At 37.5% G+C, this 25,847-nt stretch overlaps 2 protein-coding genes across 2 annotated transcripts in view; both read left to right on the top strand.

Moving 5' to 3' along the window:
• LOC106872534 (cdc42-interacting protein 4 homolog) overlaps window positions 1-25,847 on the top strand; it is a 298,471-nt gene that overhangs the window by 54,132 nt on the left and 218,492 nt on the right. The gene's annotated exons all lie outside the window — the stretch shown is intronic.
• LOC106872535 (uncharacterized) lies at window positions 8,959-9,465 on the top strand. The gene is made up of 2 exons (XM_014919560.1): window positions 8,959-9,049; window positions 9,131-9,465. Exons 1-2 carry the CDS (start codon window positions 8,959-8,961, stop codon window positions 9,463-9,465), a joined length of 426 nt encoding a protein of 141 aa, XP_014775046.1.

The raw sequence follows: 25,847 nt of genomic DNA, 5'->3' as shown, positions 1-25,847 counted from the left end.
CACACACACACACACACACATATATATATATATATATATATATATATATATATAAACAAAACATGAAAGTGGAAATTTTCTGCTATTATTTATTCTCCGTTACACATTTCATTTACTAATAGGAATTACAAAGATTCACATATGAGATAGACATGTATGACTTACGAAAATTAGTGTGTATATAAAAATTGTTGATAAAAGATTAAAGAACGTAATGGCAGAAGAAATACCGCTAAGCATTTCACATGGCATGCTAACGATTCTGCCAGCTCACTGCCTAAAGGGTTAATACTGTAGCCCTGTAAACAAAGATGGCAAACATCAATATTGAGGAGGCAAGTGTAACTGGTTTTAAATTAGATGAGTTCAAGCTCAGCAACTGGTGCTGATGGCTTCCCAGCTATTCTCCTGAAGTCATGTAAGTAGGCGTTTGTGAAACCACTTCAGATACTTTCCCAGCATTATTCTTGCAAGTGGTAAACTTCCTAAAAAGCTAAAAGAAGGCATTATAGGCCCTATCCACAAAGGTAGAAGCAGAGCAGAGGCCAAAAACTACAGGGCAATTTCTCTGACTTCACATATCAGTAAAGTCATGGAACAAATTATCAGAAAGAAGCTGATAATGTTCCTAATAGAAAACATCTTACTGAACAACCTGCAGCATGTCTTATGTCCAGGAAGATGCTGCCTCACCCAACTCTTACAGTACTATGACTGGGTTTTGAAACAGCTGTTTGACCATTCAATGCCAATGTGATATATAAAAGCCTTTCATAAGGTAGATCCTGGTATGATATGTAACAAGCTGTGAGACCATGACATTGTTGGTAAATTGGGACAGTGGCTGCAGGACTTCCTTAAAGACAGAAGTCAGGCAGTTAAAGTCAATGGTTCCCTTTCTGAGAAAATTTAACTCCTAAGTGGTGTCCCCCAGGGAACTGTGTTGGGGTCATTACTGTTTATAATAGCTCTCTCGTACATGCCCTTCGTCACTGAGACAGTCACTGTCATTAACTTTGCCAGTGATACAAAATAATCTCAGGCAGTGAAAAATCCAAGTGACGTTGCAACCTTACAGCAGGACCTGAATGCAATATACAATCTGACTGAAGTAAGCAACATGCAGTTTAATCCTGGAAAATTTCAAACTTGCACTATCGGCTTACAAATGCACTGCAGTATGCATATACGTGGAGACAACTAGCAGGATGGATACTAAGGTCCTTAAGGACAAGAGACCAAGAAGATATGCTGACCCTATGGAGGACCTTTGTTCTCAGCTGCCTGGACTACTGCTCTCAACCACAATCAGCACAGTGCCAAACTAAAAGTTAAGCAGTCCAAAATTACTACACTAAAAAGATTGTAACAGTGCAGCAGATGAACTGCAAGGAGAGGCTGAAAAAAACCTTGACTTTACTCCCCAGAGTGAAGGCCTAACAGATATGTAGTAATCTACATATGGAAAACTCTGGAAGGGCTAGTACCTAATTTCAGCATCGAGTATTATACAATTGCCCAAACTGGACGTTGTTGTATTTTACTAAAGGTACTGCCCACTCCATCTACATTCAAGACTAGGTACTGCAGTAACTCAGAATTCAAAGGCCCACATCTTAATACCCTGCCACAAAAATTAAGAAACCTACACAATATGGATGTGGGTGTCTTCAAAAAGGAACAAGATATTCTCCTCTCCACAATACCAAATGAACTAATGACTCTGTATGAGGTACAGGTGAGAGCAGTAGAGTCAAGTTCCCTCATACATTGAATGGAACAAGGGCACATACAGGAGTGGTGATGACAAACTCCCTCACTCTGAAGAAATCAACCAATGGAGAATCATAAGTAAAAGTGCAAAATCACAGTGGTGTTCCAGCATGACCACAGCCACATGACTGAAATAAATAAAAGAATAAAAGAATATGTACATAGATGTGTGTGTGTGTATCTTTTAAATTTGTTTATGGAAAAAGTTTTGAATATGCAAATAAAGCTCCTATTCTATTATGCCAGCCTCAGTCTAATGATGCTGACTTGTGAATAAGTTTTTCAGAGTTGCATCGAGCAGTATTGATATAATGTAGGATAAAAAAAAAATAACAATAATCTTTGCATGAAATTTATAAACATTTAATGCATTGCTATGCTCATTTCCACAAATCACATGTTGCTTAAGATCACAAACCATATTTCTGGGATGATTACAGTGCAGTCCATAGTATCTGTGGGCTTTGGGTTGATCATCTTCATGGATTCATTTCTTCAGGTGATATAACATTAAATGGATGTACAACAGAGGGATGTTTATCACTTTTTACCAGTATGAAGGTTAAGTGAGTTATGTGAGTATTTCTATATGTATTTAGTGGGGAGGAGGGGAAGGTAATGGAAAGAGAAGAAGGAATGGTAGTTATATGGAGATGGAGGTGTGTGTGGTGGTGTTATTTTGCTATTCATTCAGCAGATGTCAAAGATGGGTAGCACATTCTTTCATTTGATTTCTTTTAAAGCATGACAACCTTAAATAAATTCTGAAGTCATCTGGTACTGCTACTACAACCATCAGCTGTTGGGATTTATTGACTGAATTGATAAACAACACTTTCTTATGGTGACCTTTTCATTGTTTCTGATGGTATAGTATATAGCATCCTAAATATTGGTTGGTTAGTTTATTTTTTGGGGTGCCTTCCCTGTTCTATAGTGTGTTATTTCATTACAAAATATCTTTTTCAAATTCCAGAAATGGTGTTTTGTTCTTATGTTTACATATGATCACTTCAGATTTCCTATTTAACACAGTTTCCCTGGATGTGATGATTTCCAGCTTTTCTTCTAGGCATAGGTTGAATACCCATGATGTTTCATTATATGGTGCAGCATTTTTAATAATGGACCAATGGGTGTGTTCCACTCTATTCTGTTTCAGCCTCCAGATGAGGTTTGATAGAGATGTGGAATGCTTTTTATTTATATTGGAAAATGATGATGACTTTTTCATGATGTCTGTAGCGCCACCACTGTACACATATATTTGCATACCTGTCTTCACCTTACGTTTGTTGACGACATTCCTTATCATGCAGTTGTTGTTAAATCTGCATTCCTCTTTACATCTGCAGTTACACATGATATCTTTTTCTGTTCTTCCCATAGCGGTCCTCTTTCTTCTTCTTCCTGTAATTATTTTCCTTATATATAGATTGTACCTTTAATTGTGTGATGTTGTTTGGGTTCATTTTTTACTATTGATGAACTTTTATTACCCCTACGAGCAACCATTCCATTGTCATATACAGTGTTATTAGCTGCGGTTGCTTCATATTTCCCCTCTAGTTTTATTCTGTTTAGTTTTGTGTTATTTAGTTTGTGTATGTGGTATTCTAGATTGTGAGAGGTCACATATGCTAATTTTACATAATGTCTGTTGATGATTTTGTGATATTTGGAAGATCTTGGGAAGTGCCTGTCTAATGCTGTTAAGAATACCTGACCTATTTTGGACTTCACTTGTGAATTGAAGATTGTGTTAAACCATATAATTTCATCAGTTATTTTTTCATTTCTTTTAATATATCTATTGGGCTTGTTAGTGTATTTTACTGCTTTGTTATCGTTATTACTATTAGTGTTTAACAGTGCACTTCTTTCTAACTTTGGCTGTAGTTTCACAGGTTCTATTATATATATAGCGCTTTTAGTGTTATAAGTTTTTCTTTCCCTTTTGGCCCTTATTATATTTACTATTGTTCTAGGTTCTGGTATTCTGCAGTTATTTATATGATTATCTCCACTATCAATAATGCCCTCTGGATATCGTGCCTTCTTTGACTTATTCTGTATATACAATATTCTATCCTTATATCCCACTGTAGCTAGTACTGAGTTGTAACATTCAGCGTATATATTAAATATCCATTCATTTGTGGACAGTCTGGATATTCTATTACCCATGCTTCTTGGGCTGTTTCACAGTATATGATCTGGGTGATTGGATCCTCAGCTCACATATTTTAAGTTATCACTCGGCTTATGGAACGATTCGAACTTGCCATCAATGAGGCTAAGCTTTATGTTTAGGAATTTTACTACTTTCCAATCCAAAGTTCTTAAAGAATTTAAAAAGTTATTTCTTGCATCTTTCTATTTCTACATTGCTACTTTTTTGTATAGTGAACAATGCGTCATCTCTGTATAACTCCCCCCCCCCCCCATGCTCAGCAGCCAAGATTCTATTTGTGATAATAGGTATATACTTACTATATCTGTGGTTTGTGCAGAGTCACTAGACCCTATTGTTATGTTAAATGAGTCAACCCTGTCTGATCGAGTCCAGAGCTTGACTTTGTATTCTATTATAGTGCTCCTAGCAGCTAAAATCATATCTATTTCTTTGCTAGTGAGGTTGGAGCTGCTCTTCACAAATATTACTACCTTGTTTAGTAGAATTGGGTTTATGGACTGGTAGCAGTATATATACACATATTTATATGTGTATGTATGTATAATCTGTCTATCTATCTATCTATCTTTCTATCTATTTATCTATCTGTCTTCCTCCATCTTTCTATCTATACCTCTGTCCTGGCCTCTACTTCACTGCTATACCCTTCTGTCCCTTCCTCCTTGTTCCACTTCCTCTCTCCACCATCCTCTCTATCTATTTATCTATCTGTCTTCCTCTATCTTCCTATCTACCCTTCTGTCCTGGCCTCTACTTCACTGCTTCTGTCCCTTCCTCCTTGTTCCATTTCCTCCCTCCACCATCCTCTCTGCTCTCGTGTGACCTGTGGTCAGCTTTCTTTTCACTCCAGCCACTGTGAAGGCAAGACGAACTACTAGCGTTCTACCTCAGATTTGCGTTTGGCCGTACGGCTTTTGAATGTTGTTTTCACTGTCTATTTTTTCCTGTCTTGGTTTGTGTTTGCCACCTTGGAATCCTCTGTGTAGTTGGTTGGTCCACTACTCAGGAAGAGACTATTCTAGAGTACGTCCTGTCTGGTCTTCGAAACGTCTAGATAGAATAGAGACAGCTGATGAAGGGATATTCCAAGGGGCTTTCCGTTTTCCTATGTGTTCGTTCCGTTGTCTGTAGTTTATTGTTCTAACGTCCTGTACCCTGATATGCATGTATATACACATGTAGATGTAAGTATGTACATATATGTGTGTATACATGTATATATATTCTTTGTATTATATATATATATATATATATATATATATATATATATATACATATATATGTGTATATATATATATGTGTGTGTATATATATATATATATATGTGTGTGTGTGTGTATATGTATCAGGTCATCCCATAAGTTCTGTCCGAATTTTGAATAAAGAAAACAAGTGATCAAATATTATATTTAATTGAAATTTAATCATCAATGTACTTTTCCTGATTATCTATGACTTCCTTCCATCTATTGACAAGCTTTTTCATCCCATCAATGTAAAACTCTTTTGGTTTCAAAGCAAAGAACTCTGAAATGTCAGTTTCGACCTCCTCCTGGCTTGCAAAAGTTATGTCCCCCCAAATGATTCTGTAAACTATGAAACAAATGGTAGTCTGAAGGAGCAAGGTTGCGAGAATAAGGTGGATGAGGAATATTTTCCCAACCAAGCTCTTCGATTCACTAAAGCGGGTTTTTTTTTTCTTCAAAGCTTAGTTCAAACTCTCTAATTGCTGACAGTAGACTTGTGCAATGATTGTTGCATTAGGTGAAAACAATTCAAAGGGACTCACTCCTTTGCAATCCCACCAGATAGAGAGAGGAACCTTTTTTCCATGAAGTTCGCTTCTTGGTTGTGGTTGAGCTTTTTTCCCTTTTACCAAGCCACTGTTTACGACATTTAACATTTCGATAGAAGATCCATTTTTCATCACCAGTCACAAGTCTATCCAAAAAGGGTGAAGTGAGTTCATGAGAATGGAGAGAAGAGCAGATGTCAACTCGGGACTTGCGGTTGCTTTCGGACAATTCTTGAGACACCCATTTTCCAAGTTTAGGAACCTTTCCAAGTTGTTGAAGATGACGATGAACAGTTGTATGGTTTGAACTAAGCTTTATTGCCAATTCTTCAACTGATAATGCAGAATTTTCTTCAAGTAATGCCTCAAGGAGCTTATCATCAAACTCAACTGGGCATCCTGTTCGATCTTCATCTTCAAGGCTGAAATCTCCATTTCTGAATTTTGCAAACCATCTTCTGCAAGTTTTTCATTCAAGCATTTTTCCCCATAAACTGAGTGTATGTTTCGAGTCACTTCAGCTGCAGAGTTTCTTTTTTTGTACTCATAAAGCATTATGTGCCTCAAATGCTCTTTGGATACTTCCATATTAGAAAGGGTTTTAATCAAAGAAATTTTAATTCTATTATTCTATGAAATAATATTTAATTAGTTTAAATGTACACAAATGCATAAAAATAATTTTCAATTCCGTTAGATATTATAAAATACTATCAAATTTCATTCAATTTAAAAAAAAGGTAAAATGGACAGAATTTATAGGATGCCCTGATATATATATATATATATATATATATATATATATATATATATATATATAATATTAGGGACAAAATCCAAAATTACAGGTAAAAACTCAAATAAAATCAATTTATAAAAAATTAAAATTAAATTGAGCTTTATATTATACTCATTTATTGTGCTTTTAATTATTAATTTTTCTATATGTGATAGTGGATTTTCATCGATGAGTTCTTGAATCTTGGTTATTTTCCCTAAAACTATATATATATATATATATATATATATATATATATATATATATATATATGAATGTATGTATATATATGTATATATATGTATATATATATATATATATATATATGTATATATATATATATGTATTTGTATACATGTGTGTGTGTATCTATAAGATGGAAGATGTGTGTGTATGTGATAGGTCATTTTACTTCATCCCACTTAAAATCAATATTTTAAATCTGATTTAGTTCACTCTTTAGATTTTTCACTTATAGAATAATGGGACTTGTAGGGTGAGAAAGGGTCGGAAAAACTTCCATTTATGTTGCACAGTGACTGCTGTGGACAAGAGAAATAAATTTTTGCGAAGCAACATTTAGAAATTGATTGTTTTTCTTTCATTTGTATCCCTCACTACACTTTTTTGGTTGATAGTTGGTGTGTCATACCCAACAACAAGATGCTCTGTAAAACTTTTCATGCACACATCAATGTAGAATTCCTTAATTCTGTCATCCATATGTTATGTATGCAAGTACATTACCAAAGAATCAGAGAGAGCTATTTTCCAAATAAAATCTACATGATCAACAGATTTTACAACTATTTTTGAAACAGGATGCCACATATCCTCCAATGAAGCCATATGGAGAACCTTAGGCCCAAGTCCTGTGATTCATCTTGGTGTTCATTTGGAAAATAGGTAGCGAATTTACTTCACAGAATACAACCTCATTCAACAAACAGCTGCCACACCAAAGACCACTCTCACAGCCTTCTTTCACCTATGCAAAGTCGATCCCTTCACAGAGTCTGTTTTGTACACTGAAGTACCACATTATTATACATGGAATTAATCACCTTCCCAGAAGCAACGGCAAAAACAAGGCCAGCCTGTACAGTTGGATCCAACTGTGTACAAAGGTAGCACAATCGGACATGTCTACACAGTTTACCCCTTGAACACCAACTGCTTCCATCTGCAGCTCCTGCTTCATGTCATTAAGGGACCAACCTCCTTTGATGATCCTCGCACAGTGGACGGCCACTTATGTGGCACTTTCAAAGATGCCTGCTCCAAACAGGGACTTTTGGATACAGATGATCAATATGATAATGCACTAGAAGAGGCCTCTCTGTGTCGTTCTCCATACAAGCTCTGACACCTTTTTGCAATAATGCTGGTTTTCTGCAATGTGACAGACACATTCACTTTGGAATAAATACAAAGACTCAATGTGCCATGACATTTTGCTGCAGACTTGCCAAATCACAGGTATCATTGACACTCCCACTACCCCTGCCATTTACAGCAGAGGACTTCTTCTCTTGAAAGACTTGGTTATGGCAATTGGAGGTCAACAATTGGATGCTTATTCTCTCAACACTCCAGACAAATGAAAACTCCTGTCTCAATCGCCTCATTCTCAGAGAAATATCCTACAACATCCACAAACTCAAACAGTACATTGCTGATAACAAGCCCCTTCTGAATTGTGATCAAGCTGACGTATACAATTTTGTTCTCGGAAACATCTACACACACACTGGTGGAATCATCTTAGATGCACCCGGTGGAACTGGAAAAATATTCCTCCTGAATCTTCTAATTGCAAAGTTGCAGCATATTGGTGACCTTGCTATTGCTGTTGTCTCCTCAGGAATAGCTTCAACTCTTCTCAATGGCAGACAAACAGCACACTCTACCTTCAAATTGCTTTTCGATGTAGCACATCAAGAAGACCCAACCTGCCACATAATGCATTCCTCGAACGAAGTGACAATTTTGAAAAAGGGCTAACTCATTGATTGGGATGAAGCAACTTTGTCCTATAAATGTTCCCTACAAGTACCTGATACCACAATGAGTGACCTTAGGTTGAACAACATCCTTGGAGGTGCGACTCTACTTTTTGCAAGAGACTTTTGACAAACTCTGCCTATCATACCCAAAGGATCACCCACTGATGAGTGTAATGCCTGCCTTAAAAAATCCCTCCTTTGGTCGCATGTCCAATTGAAACAACTCATCATCAACAGGAGATCACTCCTTCAGACTAGTCAGCCTACAACCTAGTTTTTGGAAATACTCTTTAAAATCGGCAATGGGCAAATTACATCCTATCACAATGGATACATTGACACTACCACCATTGGCCACACTGTCTCCAGCCTTGATGACTTATGTTCTGCCGTTTACCCAAATCTTACAATGGAATACATAAAACCAGATTGGGTTCTCGACAGGGATGTTCTTGCTCCTACAAATGCAGCTGTCAACACTCTAAGCTACAACTTACTCAGTTAGCTACCTTCTCAAGAACATTGTTACAGATCAGTTGACACCATTACTGACCTTGATCAGTGTACATGCTTTCCAACAGAATTTCTCAACTCCCAAGATCCTCCAGGACTCCCTCCCCATGAACTTCACTTAAAAGTTGGTTGCCCTGTCATTCTCCTACGCAATCTAAATGTACCCACATTATGCAGTGGAACTCGCCTTGTGGTCAAAGAAATGATAGACCACATCATTGAAGCCCAAATTATCATGGGACACAGCAAAAACAATACTGTTTTCATTCCAAAATTTCCACTTACCCAAACAGACTGCCCCTATGCTATGCAGAGACTTCAGTTCCCTCTTGAACTCAGCTTCGCCATGACAATTAACAAAGCACATGGTCAGTTGCTAAAAGTTGTTGGATTGGACTATTGAAAGTCATGTTTTTCGTATGGACAGTTCTATGTCATTTGTTCCAGAGTTAACCATCAGACAACTTATTCATCTATGCTCCTGAAGGAAAAACCAAAAGTGTCATCCACAAAGCAGCCCTACAATAGTAATTCCTCTACTGCAATCTTCACATCTATGCCAAACTGTAGCCATTAGCAATCAGACTTCCTGAAAGCATTTCATTAATATTTTGCTTCATTTCCTTGATTGCTGTTAACAGTACATTACCTTCAATGACCCTTCTTACTTCACGCACGCTGTTTGCTCATGGGCATGCTCTGACATTTAGTTTTGTACATACCATTATTCTATTTGTGTGTTTTCTATAAATGCTTGCTTTTCTATATCATACATGGCTTTCATTGAAAAAAGCTTGAATGCAGTTGTGTCTGTCATTACGAGAAAAATAAGTAGATGATTCAAAATGCTTCAAGTAAGGTATAGGATCCTTAATGCCTACTGCCATTGCAATCTGATTTCATGGACTTTCATTTATTACTAACTGCCAAATTTGTGTTCAAAAAAATTTATCCATTAACTAAGTTGCTTAATACCATATTATAAACTGCTAATGAAAATGATAATTATACATTTTACACTTGAAATGACTTCTAACTGCAGGCTAATTCAACTTAAACTATCCACAGAGTGCACCATTATAATAATTTACACCATCCAAAGGATGGGTGCATTTGCTAGTATATGTATATATGTGTGTATATGTATTTGTACATATATGTGAACATATATATATTTATATACAGACTGTCTTCATTTAATGACCGAGTTACGTTCCAACAGCCCGTCGTTAAGCAAATTCGTTGTTAAACGGATATTCATAGGGTACGTTTTTTTTTTTTAATAGGTTTAGTGTACTGTACGTACATATAAAAATAGAATACCGTACTGTATAAAGAAGTATATGCAGTACAGGGCCAAGAATCACTAACATAAATTGTTGAAAAATGAATGAGTAACAGTAAGATTATCACAAGGAAAACCTTAAAAGTTAAGATATGGATACTGTATTATTCTAGCTCAGACATCGTAAGTATGTTTGTGATTCCAGGCCCAGTACATATGATGCCTAATAAACTTTTCTCAGGATTATATATAAAAGATTTAAAGGAAACTCAAACATAATAACTTTGTTTTACTTTGGATAAAGATTACAAAAGCAACACATTCTTGACATCAAAATGCATGAAAAATCCCGTCAGTGTTGTTTGCTTTGCTATCTTCTTTTTTTTCGTCATAAATTTCTCGATAACATCGGAAAAGTTCAGTTGTCTGCCTTTCCACCTTGGAAAATCGCTCAAAATTTGGATCCATCACCTGAAGTTCTAGCATAGCAGAATTAATTTTTTCGAGAAAACACTCGCTAATCCCTTGACAGTGAACTTCTTTTGTACTTCTTCTGTCCGTTCGTTCGTTCGTTCGTTCGTTCGTTCGTTCTTCTTCTTCTTCTTCTTCTTCTTCTTCTTCTTCTTCTTCTTCTTCTTCTTCTTCTTCTTCTTCTTCTTCTCCTCCCACCACCACGTGCTGCAATGCTTCCAATTCGATCTCCACTAATTCTTGAATGTCATTCCCTTCCACTTCCAAATTCAGTCTGTAATGATTTTCATTTTTGTGTCAAGATCAATAGCTCTCCATTGTTTCTTGGCGCTTCCTGCTGCAGGTGAAGATGTATTCTTCCTCTTTGGAGGCATCTTGTAGTATGGGGTGCAAGAGAAAATGGAAAAAAGAGACGAAATAGTAATATAAGTACAGAGAGCGTGACTGTGTTGCCTGACTGACCACAGGCGGGAGAGTGAGAGAGCGAGCGTGTCGGAGGGTGAGGCTGGGTGCTCGGGATACGCTGCCATCACGGCGGCAGTTCTTGTACAGCACACAATATGACAGTTAAAGTTTTAAAGTTTTTATATTTTGTAAAATATGTAATGACGGCTTGTAAAGTTCATCGTAACTCTGAGTGGCCGTTAAATAGGTAGGTCATTAAATGAGGACAGTCTGTATGTATATGTGTATTTGTATATATACATGTATAAATATACATGTAAAAAAAGAAAAAAAAAAAATGGAACAAGAATGTAACAGGTGACAACAAAACATCCGGACAGTTAGACGATACAAAAAAGGACAGGTCATTCAGAGCTTCCTATCCTCATTCGAGTTCCTGATCGTCTTTGCATTCTCAGCTGGTTACACATGAGACTGCTCCAATTAATATACATATTTGTACATCTATATATGTAAGTGTGTGTGTGTGTGTGTGTGTGTATGTATATTATGCCTAATGGAAAGACCAAAATTTAAATTTAAAGATGGACAAGCTTTGCACCTGAAACTCTGGAAACTTCATCTATGCATTAACATGTGGTGGATGCCAACAAAACTTCATAGGACAGATGGGCATTTCATTACGTAAAAGAATGATGATACACTGCCAACAGATCTGAGATGAGAGCAAAAGGAAGATTCCCCTCAGTAGTCACATTGCAAACTGTGTGGAAATGGCCTTACCCAATTTTAAAATCTCCCCGCTTTACAAGTACTCATATTCTTTCACCCAATAATGGAGAATAAACTACAACTAAATATTGAAACATCAACCATTAATCAATAAATAAGGACCTGTCATTCACACGCACACACACACACCAAACATTCCCATAAAACCAAGTACACACATCATGAACCCACACACAAATTACAGAGCATATTTTCAAAATACAAAAAAATACACCACTAAAAATATACACACACTACAAAAAACAAACAACACACTCCCACCAAATTCTTTAGCAAAATTAAACCACAACTAAATATCTAAACACCCACTATTAATAAATAAGGATCTGTCACACAAAATATTACCCCAAAAAACCAAAAACATACATGCATTTACACACCCACCACAATATACAAAACATATTTCCAAAAAACAAAAACTAGACACATACATAGACACACACAGAGAGGCAAAACAACATGCACACATGCACAGCAAAGCAAATGAAAAATAATTCCTTCCAAATCCTTTGAATGACCATCCTAAAAAAAACCCACTGAACCACTGACCATATTCTTTCAATAGAAAAAAAGGAAAAATGTTTTGACAATATATTCCAAACACACACACACACACACAGAGCTGGCTATATCCTGAATAGAAACTACTGGCTCAAACCTACATAGATGAAACATATATAAGATGTGATGCTAAAATAAAATTTCACAATGCACTAAAACATGGGTTAACACCCAACTTTTTTTTCTCTTTGACTTCCAAAAAGATTCTTTTTAATATTTGATGAGATGGATACATGAAAACCAGTTATATTTTAAATCACTCCCTGTAACAAAAATATCAAACATTCTCTAAAATATGCTTTTTTGTCTTTTCCAACTTAATTTACTTTTTTAACCATAATTTTTGATTTGTATAGACTCTTAACCCCTTTTCAACTATATATATGTGTGTGTGTGATTGTGTCTGTATATTTATGTATATATATATATATCTATATATATCATCATCATTGTTGTTTAATGTCCATCTTCCATGCATGCATGAGTGGTGGGACAGTTGACAGGAATTGGCTAGGTGGAAGACTACCCCAGGCTACTGCATCTGTTTTGGCAGGGTTTATATGGCTGGATGCCCTTCCTAACACCAACGACTCCACAGAGTGGACTGAGTGATTTTTACATGGCACCAATACATGAGGTCAATTTTGTCCTGATTTTTACAGCTGGATGTCCTTCAAAATGCTAGCCATTTTACACTGTGGACTGGATGCGTTTTATGTGGCCCCATTACTGGCAGGGTCACCAAGTAATTTGTAAGTCATGGAATTTCAAGAGGGCAGAGGGCATTAGCGGAGGGGATATTTTGTCAGAGAATGAAAGGTTACAGAGAGGCAGAAACAAGTGTCTTACTATAGAGGAGGGAGCATTGAAGGAGGTGACCTTGCGTCAGATGATGAAAGGTTAGAGTGTGACAGAGAAATAGATGCAGAAATGGGTGTCTTGTTATAGAGAGGGTACATGGTTACCCAGCCAGAGAGGGAAGGAAAAAGAAGGGGAGAGAGAGGTACAAGAAAGAGGACAGAAACAGGTGTGCTGCTGTAGAGGAGATACATGGCTACCCAGCCAGAAGGGAGAGAGAGAGAGAGAGAAACAGCAAAAGTCCAAGAGAGCAGGAGAGAGATAGTAGTGAAGTGCCAGGGTATACTCACAAGTAACAAGGATCAGAGCATAGATGAGATGGTAGAATAAGGAAGAGAGATATAAATACTGGCAATTGTCTGGGCATGCTTTCAAGATATGGAGGTCATAATATACATAGCCAGGTATTGCCAAGAAGGCACAAGTAGAAAGTGGGAGCTGCTGTAACTGGTGAAAACCTGGGTATAAAGGTGGTGAGGAAGCAACAATACAGTGAGTAGGATAGTGAGGGCAGGGAAGGGGAGTGGGAGACAATTCTAGTTTATGAAGAAATGTGAGGAAGGGAAAGATGCAGTTTAGAAGAGGAAATGTAGTTTGGTTTCTTGAGGTAGGGTCTAAAAAGTTTATATTGTTACATGTGGGTGGGACACAACGCTTCTAGTACTCAGTTTTACTGTTGTGGGCAAGTCTTTTCGCAAGACATCTCAGTCCATTATCATTTCCTCCATGAGCCCTAACATCCTGAGATCAGTCCTCACTATTTTATCCCATGTCTTCCTGGGTCTCCCTGTTCCACAGGTACCATCCACTTTTGATGATGTACTTCTGTATACATTTGCCTTTACTCATACGCATCACATGTCCAAACCAATGCATTCTCCTCTCCTGCATGCCACATTTAATTCCTCTTATGCCTAACTTATATCTCAACACAGTGGTGCTTTCTCAGCCATGTACACTGATGTTGCAAATCCAACAGAGCATACTATCTTCGTTTATCTCCAGTCTACACATCCTCTACATTCAGAGCCCATGTCTCACTGCCACGGAATATAGCCATTCGTATACAAGCATCATACAATCTACCTTTCATTCTGAGAGAAAGTCCTTTTGTTTTCAGCTGAGGTAGTTGCTCTCTGAACCTTTTCCATCCTATTCTTATTCTAGAAATGATACTTTCAGAGCATCCACCACTGTTACTACTGTGGTGATCTAAGTAGCAGAAAATATCTACAACCTCAAGAGAGCTTCCTGGACATTTGAGAGTGTCTAAGTCCCACATGCTGTTAGTGCTTATTATTCCTACACATCTTCCACACATGAAAGTGACCTTATCTGTTAACCTATCTGTGATTCCACTGCATCTCTTATGCAATTGTGGCTTACACTGGGTGCAACAAATGGTATTACTTCCCACTCATTTCCTACACATTGAGCAGAGCCATTTATCTGATGGAAAAAGAGCCTTATCCGCTTTCTTGCCTACAACAACTTGAGGTTTTGCTAGGTTCACTTTAAGGCTCATTGATTCCAGGTTTTGCTTCCATACTTGGAACTTCTCCAGTTCTGCTTCATATTCTGCAATAAGAGTGAGGTCATCAGCATATAGCAGTTTCCATGGGCATCCAGCTTTGTATTCCTCTGTTATGGCCTGGAGAACTATGATGAATAGAAGTGGACTAAGAACTGATCCCTGGTGAACTTGTACACTAAATTCATCACTGTATTCATGGCTGACTCTTACCTTCCTGACTGCATCGTTGTACATGGCTTGTACAGCTCTCACAAGCCACTCCTCTACTCTTAGCTCCCTTAGAGACCACCAGATAGTAGAGCGGAGAACCCTGTCAAAAGCTTTCTTCAGGTCAACAAAAGCTAAATACAATGATTTACTTGGCCAAATTCTTTTCTTGCAATTGCCTCACTAGGAAGATGGCATCTATGGTACTTCTCCCTGGAACAAAACCAAACTACATCTCATCTAGTTTAACCCTTTAGTGTTCAAACCGGCCGTAACCAGCCAAAATTAATTTCCCTTTATTTGTTCAAGCCAGCCGTATCCGACTGCTCTATGAAATTGCTAAGAAAATAAACAAATCACGTTATTGAATTCCTGTAGCTTTGAGATAATTGCGAAATGAAACCTTTCCCGCCTTTATTGAAGTATAAATACTCTTTTACTTGTTTCAGTCATTTTGACTGTGACCATGCTGGAGCACCGCCTTTTGTCGAGCAAATCAACCCCAGGACTTATTCTTTGTAAGCCTAGTACTTATTCTATCGGTCTCTTTTGCCAAACCGCTAAATTTCAGGGACATAAACACACCAGCATCGGTTGTCAAGTGATAGGGGGGGGGGGGGGTAACAAACACAGACAAACATACACACATGTGTGTGTGTATATGTATATATATATATATATATATATATATATATATATATGGAGAGGCTCGTAGCCCAACTAATTAGGGAGAGAGTCAGTTTAGATGAGATGCAGTTTGGGCTCGTGCCAGGGAAAAGCACCACTGATGCTATATTTCTGGTAAGACAGCTGCAGGAGAAATACCTAGCCAAGGATAAACCTCTGTACCTGGTTTTTGTTGACATGGAGAAAGGCTTTGACAGGGTCCCCTGATCCCGTATCTGGTAGTCAATGAGGAAACTAGGGATAGATGAATGGTTAGTTAGAGCTGTGCGAGCCATGTACAGGGACGCTGTCAGTAAGGTGAAGGTTGGCAGCGAGTACAGTGAAGCAGTCCGGGTAAAGGTAGGGATCCACAAAGGTTCAGTCCTCCTATTTATCATAGTCCTCCAGGCAATCACAGAGGAATTCAAGACAGGATGCCCCTGGGAGCTCCTCTATGCTGATGCCCTTGCACTAATTGCTGAATCACTAGGAAGGTAGACAAACCACAAACCTCTTCAGGTAGATGGCCCTGCTCGATCTGTAGAAAAGGCGGAGGTAGAAACTCTATAATATGTACCCAGTGTAAGCTATGGACACATAAGAGGTGCAGCAATATGAAAGGAAGGCTAACTAGGAAGATAGTTTTTGTATGTGGCAGATGCTCAGGAGCAATAAACACTGGAAATGTGCAGAAAACAACTTCTGTCACGTTCCAGGGAGTAAAACTAGAAGTAGTTGATAGCTTCTGTTACCTAGGTGACCAAGTCAGTAGCAGGGGAGGGTGCGCTGAAAGTGTAGCTGCTAGAATAAGAATAGCCTGGGAAAAGTTGAGAGAGCTCTTATCTCTGCTGGGGACAAAGGGCTTCTCGCTCAGATTGAAAGGCAGACTGGATGATGCATGTGTATGAACAGCCATCCTACTTAGCAGTGAAACATGGGCCATGACTGCTGAGGACATGCATAAGCTCGCAAGGAATGAAGCCAGTATGCTCCGATGGATGTGTAATGTAAGTGTGCATACTTGACAGAGTGTAAGTACCTTGAGAGAAAAGTTGTACCTTAGAAGCATCAGTTGTGGTGTATAAGAGAGATGATTGCGCTGGTATGGACATGTGGTGAGAATGGATGAGGATAGCTGTGTGAAAAAGTGCCACACCCTAGCGGTTGAGGGAACCTGTGGAAGAGGTAGACCCAGGAAGTCCTGGGATGAGGTGGTGAAACACGACCTTCGAACATTAGGCCTCACCGAAACAATGATTGGTGACCGAGACCTTTGGAAATATGCTGTGCGTGAGAAGACCCAGCAAGACAAGTGAGACCATAACCTGTGGCCTTTACCAGGGGTGTAGACATCCCACTTATGTGTATCTTCCCTTCTTTGGACATTAAACTCTGCTTGTGAAGACCTGTTGAGGCAAGTGAAATTAAAATCGAAATCGAACCAAATTTGACGACTGGCAACCATGCCAACCTCCCTTCATTGAACACTAAACTCTGCTTGTGAAGACCTGTTGGGGCATGTGAAATTGAAATTGAACCAAATTCGATGACTGGCACCTGTGCCAGTGGAACACTAACAGCATCATCCGAGCATGATCATTGCCAGAGCAAATATCTGGCACCCGTGCCGGTAGCACGTAAAAAGCACCATTTGAGCGTGATCGTTACCAGCATCGCCGTACTGACACTTGTGCCAGTGGCATGTGAGCAAAACATTCGAGCAAGGTCGTTGCCAGTATCGCTGGACTGACTCCTGTGCAGGTGGCACGTAAAAAACACTATTGAAGTGTAGCCATTGCCAGTACCAACTAACTGGTCCTCGTGTCTGTGGCACATAAAAGCACCCACTACACTCTCAGAGTGGTTGACGTTAGGAAGGGCATCCAGCTGTAGAAACTCTGCCAGATCAGATTGGAGCCTGGTGCAGCCATCTGGTTCACCAGTCCTCAATCAAATCGTCCAACCCATGCCAGCATGGAAAGCGGATGTTAGACGATGATGAGGATGATACATATTTATGACGGGCTTCTTTCAGTTTCCGTCTACCAAATCCACTCACAAGGCCCGAGGCTATAGTAGAAGATACTTGCCCAAGGTGTCATGCAGTGGGACTGAACCCGGAACCATGTGGTTCATAAGCAAGCTACTTACCACAGCCACTCCTACGCCTGTGAAATTGTTTAGACCACATGGTTTTTTTCCACGTTTGAAGAAAAGTCTGTTCCTTAGTTTTTATAGAAATGGCGTCAGCAAGTAGCGATTCTGACTTTGAAGGTTTTACTTTTGACAATATAGAAAATATAAATGAAAACAAGAGTATTTTGTCTCCGGATGAATCTGATATAGATATTAGTGATTATTCGTCAGACAAGGAGGGTTTTGAGAATGAAAGTGATGAAAATGATTTCGTAAGCATGGCAACATGGTCAAAGATTACAACACCAATCACTATTCCTGCTTACACAGAAAACACTGGTCCACAACACAATTTACCTCCTGATGCTCAACCATTGGACTATCAATTTTTATTTTTATCTGAAAGTTGTTTTGAAAATGTTGCGGAGGAAACAAACAAATATGTGTAACGTTTAATTTCTATTTGTGGAAGAAACAATCCACTATGGTAGCCAGCTTATACTGCAGAAATGAGAGCGTTTTTCACAATTAATATTATGTTTGGTGTTAAACAGCTTCCTTGACTGTAGAACTACTGGAGTCCTGATATAAGGTATGATGATCTGTATATCTCAAGTATCATGTCGAAGACGAGTTATTCGAAAATATCTCAATATTTGCACTTAACTGATTCTGCTAATGCCCCCAGCAAAAATAACTCAAATGATCCCCTGTACAAAGTACATCCTGTAATTGATTTACTTGTCAATAATTATAAAACTGTGTATCTACCTGGGAAAAATCTCAGTGTAGATGAAGCCATGATAGGCTATAAGGGCAGAGTACATTTTTGGCAGTACATGCCTGCCAAACCTACTAAATGGGGGATCAAGATATGGGAAGTTTGTGAATCAGAGACTGGATATTGTGTAAACTTTGATGTTTACACAGGTAAACAAATATAATGGAAACAGACCATATGGATTAGGACATGATGTAGTATGGTCTCTTACTGAACCATTTCATCATCAGCACCGACACCTCTATTTTGACCGTTTTTTTACTTCAGTGGCTTTGGCAGAAAATCTTGCCTGTGTAAGTACTTACATGTGCAGTACTATTATGGGAAACTGTAAAAGTTTACCCGTGAATCGAAAACAAAATTTAAAAAAAGAGGGGACATTTTACAAATGCAAAATGAAAATTTATTAGCTACTGCTTTCAAAGACAGATTTTATTTCTGTCTTCTAATGAACAACCTAGTGTTGGTGCTGAGAGGAAACCCCTCGTGAATATTTGTTATAACAAATATATGGGTGGGGTTGATAAATCCGACTAATATCGGGCATATTACATAATCGGTCGACCTGGAAAGAAATGGTGGAAGTACATTTTGTGATTTTTAGTTAATTTATCTATAGTAAATTCATATATTGTATATGTTAAAAACCACAAGGTATCTCCGCCACCAAAGACTACGACCATTTGAAATTTTGGGTTGACATCACATCTCAGTTACACGAGGGCTTTTCTTCTAAAAAGCACAGAACTGGGAGAAAAGCAAAATTAATTGAGGTCAACAGAGAAAACATTGACTTTCATAAAGTCGAAAAGATAAATGGAGGGAAAACAGCTTGCAGACTGTTCACTGCAAAAAAGAAAAGCTGCAAAGGGGTATCAGATTGCGACTTCATATATGTGTTCCTTTTGTAAAGGGTGCATTGGGCAGTTTCATGACAGAAATATGTCATAACTATATTATTTCGTATATTCCTTTTCATTTTATTGTAAATAATATGTGAAAGTGAGAAATACATATTTATTTTCAGTATGTTACACACCTGAATTTACCTTTGTCTCACCTGTTAATGAGATTTTTTTATTAAATGCATTCTGTTACGTAAATGAATTTGTTAAATTGTATCAGAGTACATAGCCAATGGTATATTGACTAGTAAAAGAGTTTTGTACTTTATTTTCAATGAAAACGTTTGAATGAAATATAGAAAAAGAATAAAATCTTGTACCGATTACACCTGTATTTTAATTAATTCAAATTAATGTACCTCATTTTGAAAAATGTAGAATTGTTGGTGGTTAACATCTGGGATAATTTTAGTAACAAATCAAACAGGTAAGAATATGAATTTTAGTGTTTATTCATAGTGTTATTGTTTTTACACCTGTTAATTAAATTTACCTGCCTATAAAAGTCAAATTTAATCAAAAAGATCAGCTAAAATTATGTAACTATAAACCATGGTCATATAAGCACCCATTTACAAAATTTCAAATCTGTATGTAGAAAATTAACAAAGTTACAAGCAAATATTGTGGACATCCCACTTGAACCTGAATAAATAAAAATTTATGCAAACAGTTAAGCATTACATTTGACAAATGAAGTTGAACACTAAAGGGTTAATTCTATATGTCTCTCTATAAATTTCATGACCTGGTCCAGTAGTTTGATACTTTTGTAGTTGTTTCTGTCTAACATATCACCTTTACCCTTATAGCAGCTAACTATAATACTATTACATCAGTCTTTGGGGAATGACACCTTCCTGAATAATGTGATTAACTATGTGAGTGACTAGGCTGTATCCTACATCATCAGATATTTTTATCATCTCAGTAGCAATACCCAATGGTCCAGGTGCTTTCCCAGCCTTCATTTTCTGAATTGCCTTATCTATTATACTGCTATTAACTCTGATGGCTGGTCGCTCGATAGGTTCGATATTTGAAAGACTCCTTCTCCCAATCATTCTCCACATTTAATAACCTTTCATAATGACATCTTCATGCATCTTTCTTCTCTGAGTCACTAAGTGCAAGTATACCATTATCCATTCATACACATTTCTCATCCACCACATCTCTATTCTCTCTGATACACTGCTTTGCAATCCTGAACACCTCACGCCTCTGATCCTCATGATGTAGAATATTAGCAAACTTCCTATCTTCTGCTATTCCTTTTCTATTTAAACCTGTTGCCTAGCTTCCCTTCTGAGTCCCTGATATAATTCTCTACTGTTTTTGCTGTCTTTGCAGGCCTGTCTCTTTGCTCTTATAGCATTGTCCACCTCATTGTTCCACCACCATGTCACTCTCGGTTTAGTTGGGCCTTTGCACCAGCCACGGATTTGGTCTGCTGCTCTCAGTAAATTGTCCTGCAGGAATTTCTAGTTGTCTAAGCTATATGTCCCCAACTCCTCTTCCTCTCTATTATCAGAGGCTTCCAGTAGAATGTCTCAAAATTTTTGTTGGTTTGCTGTATCTCTGAGCTTTCACAATCTTCTTTTCCAGTATGGTTTATTTCTCTGAGTCTCTCTAGCCATAATTCTGAAGTCACTACCTAGTAACCTTTCTGGGAAGTCACTACCTAGTAACCTATCTGTGAGCATCAGCTTATCTCGTTGCCTGGTGAAGAGGTAATTGACCTGGCTTGTGTTCCCACCAGATTGATAAGTGATTAGGTGTCTGACTGGTTTTCTGAAGTTAGTATTGCGGATCATGAGATCATTTGCCTCACAGAACTCCTGTAGCCTTCTTCCCTCCTCATTCCTGGGTCCAAAGCCATAACCACTATGGGCTCCATGAAATCCATGGGAATGCTGTCCAACATGTCCATTAAAGTCGGTGGCCACAATAGCAAAGTCACTGTCATTTGTTGATGAGGTACTCTACGAAAGGACCTCATAAAATTGGTCCTTCAGGTTATCATGCAGTCCAGCTTGTGGAGCATAGCCAGAAATAAATGTAACTGTTAATCTATCTATGATAAATCTCAACTAATAATAATCCTTAATTACCTTATCTACCCACTTTTCTGCTAAGAGTATGCCCACACCACCCATTCCTTAACTTCTGCTTACCCAGAAGAATTTGAACCTCTGTTTCTTACCCATGAAGAATCTAGTGGAGGTCCCTTTCCATCTTACTTCTTTGACACCACACACTTCGACATGGTGACACTCCATCATTTTGATAATCTCACCAGATCTCCTCTTCATTGTGCCAACATTGATGGCTGTGGCCCTAAAATTGTGTACTTCTGAGGGACAATGGGAAGGTGGTTGTTGTGGGGCTTTTGTCTATCTGAAAAGATCTGCAAAAACGCTTCCCAGGTAGCATAGAACCTTGGTACATCATCTTTTGAATTCAATGAAGTATAATTTCTTCGCTCTCATGCAACATCCAGTTTAAGAGCTAGTAAACAGAGGGGTAAAAAGAGCATGAAAGTAGTCTTATATGTCTATATGTATACATATACACTGTATTAAACCTTATATATTTATATATACGAACACTATACAACACTGAATGAATCTTACATACATACGCCTATATATACATATACACATACATATGCCTATATATACATATACACATACATACGCCTATACATACATACACACATACACACACACACATGAGGGGGTACCCAAAAGTAACTGAAAACATTCTCTGTGGGACAAGCCCATTGTAGTTCAGCCTTCTGCCACTAGAAGCCACTTGATGCAACCGTTAGACATCAGTCTGCTGACCATTGTCCTGAACTGGAGTCATACTGCCACTTGGTACAATTTTGTGTTGCAATGCTTCTCCCCTGTTCATTGATTTTTGTGATGGCTGAAACGAAAGAACAGCATGCTTCTGTGAAATTCTGTTTTCTGCTGGGGAAAATGGTAGCCAAAACAGTTGGCATGCTTCAGACAGTTTACGAGTAGTTTTCACACTCTTAGAATGGTCACTTCTTGCTTGTAGATCCACCTCATTCAGGGCAACCATCGACCTTCCAAATAAATGAAGACATCACAAAAATTCATGAACTGATCTTGGCACACTATGCCAAACAACTGACGATTTTGTTGATATGAATTTTGAGTGAGGAATTACAAATGAAAAAAGTTGCAGTAAAATTTGAGCCTCACTTGCTCATGGAAGTATGAGAGATTTTGACCAAAAATGGCATGACCCTGCTTACCCACCCTCCCTATTCACCTGATCTTGTTCCCTGTGACTTTTTTTTATTCCCCCCGAATGAAAAAAGTCCTTAAAGGAAGATGCTTTGTAGATGTGGAATAGGTGAAGAAAAAAACAATGGAGGTGTTAAAAGGCATCATTTTGCAAGAGCTCCAGTACTGCTTTGAACAGTAAAAATTGTGCCTGGACTGATGCATTCCTTGAAAAGTGAATAAGATAATATTGCAAAATTCTGGTTTCTTTTGGGTACTCTCACATATATACACACATGAACATACAGTTCATATGTATATTCTAGGATGTGAATATATACATACATCTTATATGTTTACATATACAAACACTACATAGTATGAATCTTGCATATTCATAAATAGAAGCACACACACTCACACGCGCACACACACACACACACACACATATACATATACAGGTCGTCAACTTGTGACCACAACTGGTTCTGACTGGCTGTTCGTAAGCTGGCCTGTAGGCCTACATAGCTTTGTTTTATATTTTTACATTCTTAAGATACATTCTCAGGTAAAAGTCACACACAGCATTATACAATTATACTGGCATTAGTCAAAAATTTCAGAGTCTCAAGCAGTTGTCTTATAAACAAATATGAATTTGCCTCGATGTCTCTGCGACAGGATAGTCATCCAACACAGTGGTGATTGACAACCAAATCTAGGGGAAGCGCATGTTAGCTGACATCATCCATAGATGGGTTAATTTCTAAGAAATTTAACCCATTAGATTTCAACTGGACTATTTATTATTGCTGCTGGGAGCTGGCACACCAATCGTCATGAAGTTTATTGGTTGTAAGTTGGATAGATCGTAAGTCGATGATGACATGTATGTATATATCTTAATAAAGCTAAAACACTAGATGTTTGTATGTACCTGAAATAAATCAGAAATAGTATATTTTATCTTATTTCTTTTTGCAAATATATTTTGACACTTACCTTATGCAATGCAGTACAAATTTTTGTAATATTTGGACCTCTATTTATTAATGGAAGCGATTAAACACAATTTTTGTTTGTTATTTCTTGACAAAAAAACATGACTTCAGTGATGTCAAGGCACAAACACACACATATAATTAATTTCATGGCATGTGAATCAACACAAATACACTATCTGTGATATATACACACACATAGTCTTTGCACTCTCTCTCTATCACTCTCTAAGAAAAGTAAAACGTCAACTTTTTGACAATATTTCAATCATTTAGAAATATTTTTAAGTGAATGTGATTTCAAAAATGTAAGTTGTTTGTGCAGTAAGTATTTATATTTTAGCTTTCTTTAAACACAATATTTTATTGTTTTTTTTTCTTAATTATTTTCAAGTGAAATACCATTAAAAAATTTTTTTTGGTGTGCATTCAACTTATCTCAGCTCCAAAGATTTGGTTGCCCTGCTACCATGTAACAACTATTTGTGATAAAGGACCCAAAATACCTGTTACATGGTAGCAAGGCATGCAAGAAATGGCAGCTAAATCTTTCCTGTTCCATGGAAAGGAGCCATTTACACATGATTTCAACGTTGCATTCGTTGAAAGCATGTGAAATAATCTGGAAAAGAAAGCCCTTGAAACAAAACTCCATTGCTGGTAAACTCAGAGTCTCCAGGTGACCCAACGGGCCACGGGTAGTCTAGTGTGTGTGTGTGTATATATATATATATATATATATATATATATATAATTATTCAATATTAATAGTTTTGTATTAGGAAACTAATAGAATTTATTCAGGGCTGTAATAAGAAGTGCTCAAACTAGTTGTGACAAAAGTACAAAATTAATTGCAGAATAAAACAATTAGGTCAGCGACTCAAAAAGCCATAACCCACCAATGACCACATACAGCAAGTACAGCATAAACCACAAAACCAAAGTAGCAAAGGGAAGTAAAAATTTTTATACATAAGAATAAAATCGATTAAAAAATATAATAGAATAACATAAATAAATAAACTGCGATTAAAAGGTGATTAAAAATATTATAGAGCGGTACAGATATAGTGGAATAAAAAAAATATATATATAGAAAAAATAATATAGAAAAAACAAAATAAAATAAATACGTAGGGAAACGTAGTAAAATAGTTCATTCGTTGAGATTAATGGCTAATAAAAGAAGTTTAAGTTTAAATTGTACGAAAATTCATTACTTCCCTCAGGACAGCAAATTTAGCAGGTAAAATCCAATTTTGTAATTCATACACAGGAATACCGAAGTACACGGGACGACATAATAACGCAACATCCAATGTGTAACAAGGTAAAATCCATATTTCACCATCAACGTTATTTAAGTCCAAGAATATCAAGGCACACAGGTCGATACATTAAACCAACATCCAGCAGGTAACATCAGTAAAATCAACCCATAATTTAACATCATTTACAAAGGATTACAAATATAGATCGTAATGTTATGTACCCCTCCAACATTTAGTTCATGCAACCGAAAAGCATTATTTATGGGATAACCCAATATATGTATGTGTATTTTATAAATACATTCTATTATTTGTTTGAGCCATCTGACTGTAGCCATACTGGAACCCTCCCAGACACTTTTGCCGGCCCGATAAGTTACGGAGATGCAAACGCACCAGCATCGGATGTCAAGCGATGGTGGGCACACACACACACACACACACACACACACACACACACACACTATCCTATATATCACTCTCTCCACCCCTACACACTCAATAAAACTATATAAAGAGACCCTCCGCAAGGTCTTCTCAAAACAATTTGAAAATCCTACACGACTAGGTGAAAAGCGCTTTATTTAATATGTGACATTAATAATAAAAATCTGTAAATGTGCAAACATCCAGATTTCTGAGTACCTTA

Source organism: Octopus bimaculoides, chromosome 2 (genome assembly GCF_046866305.1).
Source record: "Octopus bimaculoides isolate indiv1 chromosome 2, ASM4686630v1, whole genome shotgun sequence".
Classification (NCBI taxonomy): domain Eukaryota; kingdom Metazoa; phylum Mollusca; class Cephalopoda; order Octopoda; family Octopodidae; genus Octopus; species Octopus bimaculoides.
Note: the sequence above shows the minus strand (reverse complement) of the source record. Positions and strands in the feature narration are given on the sequence as shown.

Bases quoted from the DNA above. Each gene is read 5' to 3' on its own strand.
- LOC106872535 (XM_014919560.1), top strand. From the start codon at position 8,959: ATGGAATACATAAAACCAGATTGGGTTCTCGACAGGGATGTTCTTGCT. The intron at 9,050-9,130 runs GTTAGCTACCTT...GCTTTCCAACAG, and splicing joins TCTAAGCTACAACTTACTCA to AATTTCTCAACTCCCAAGAT.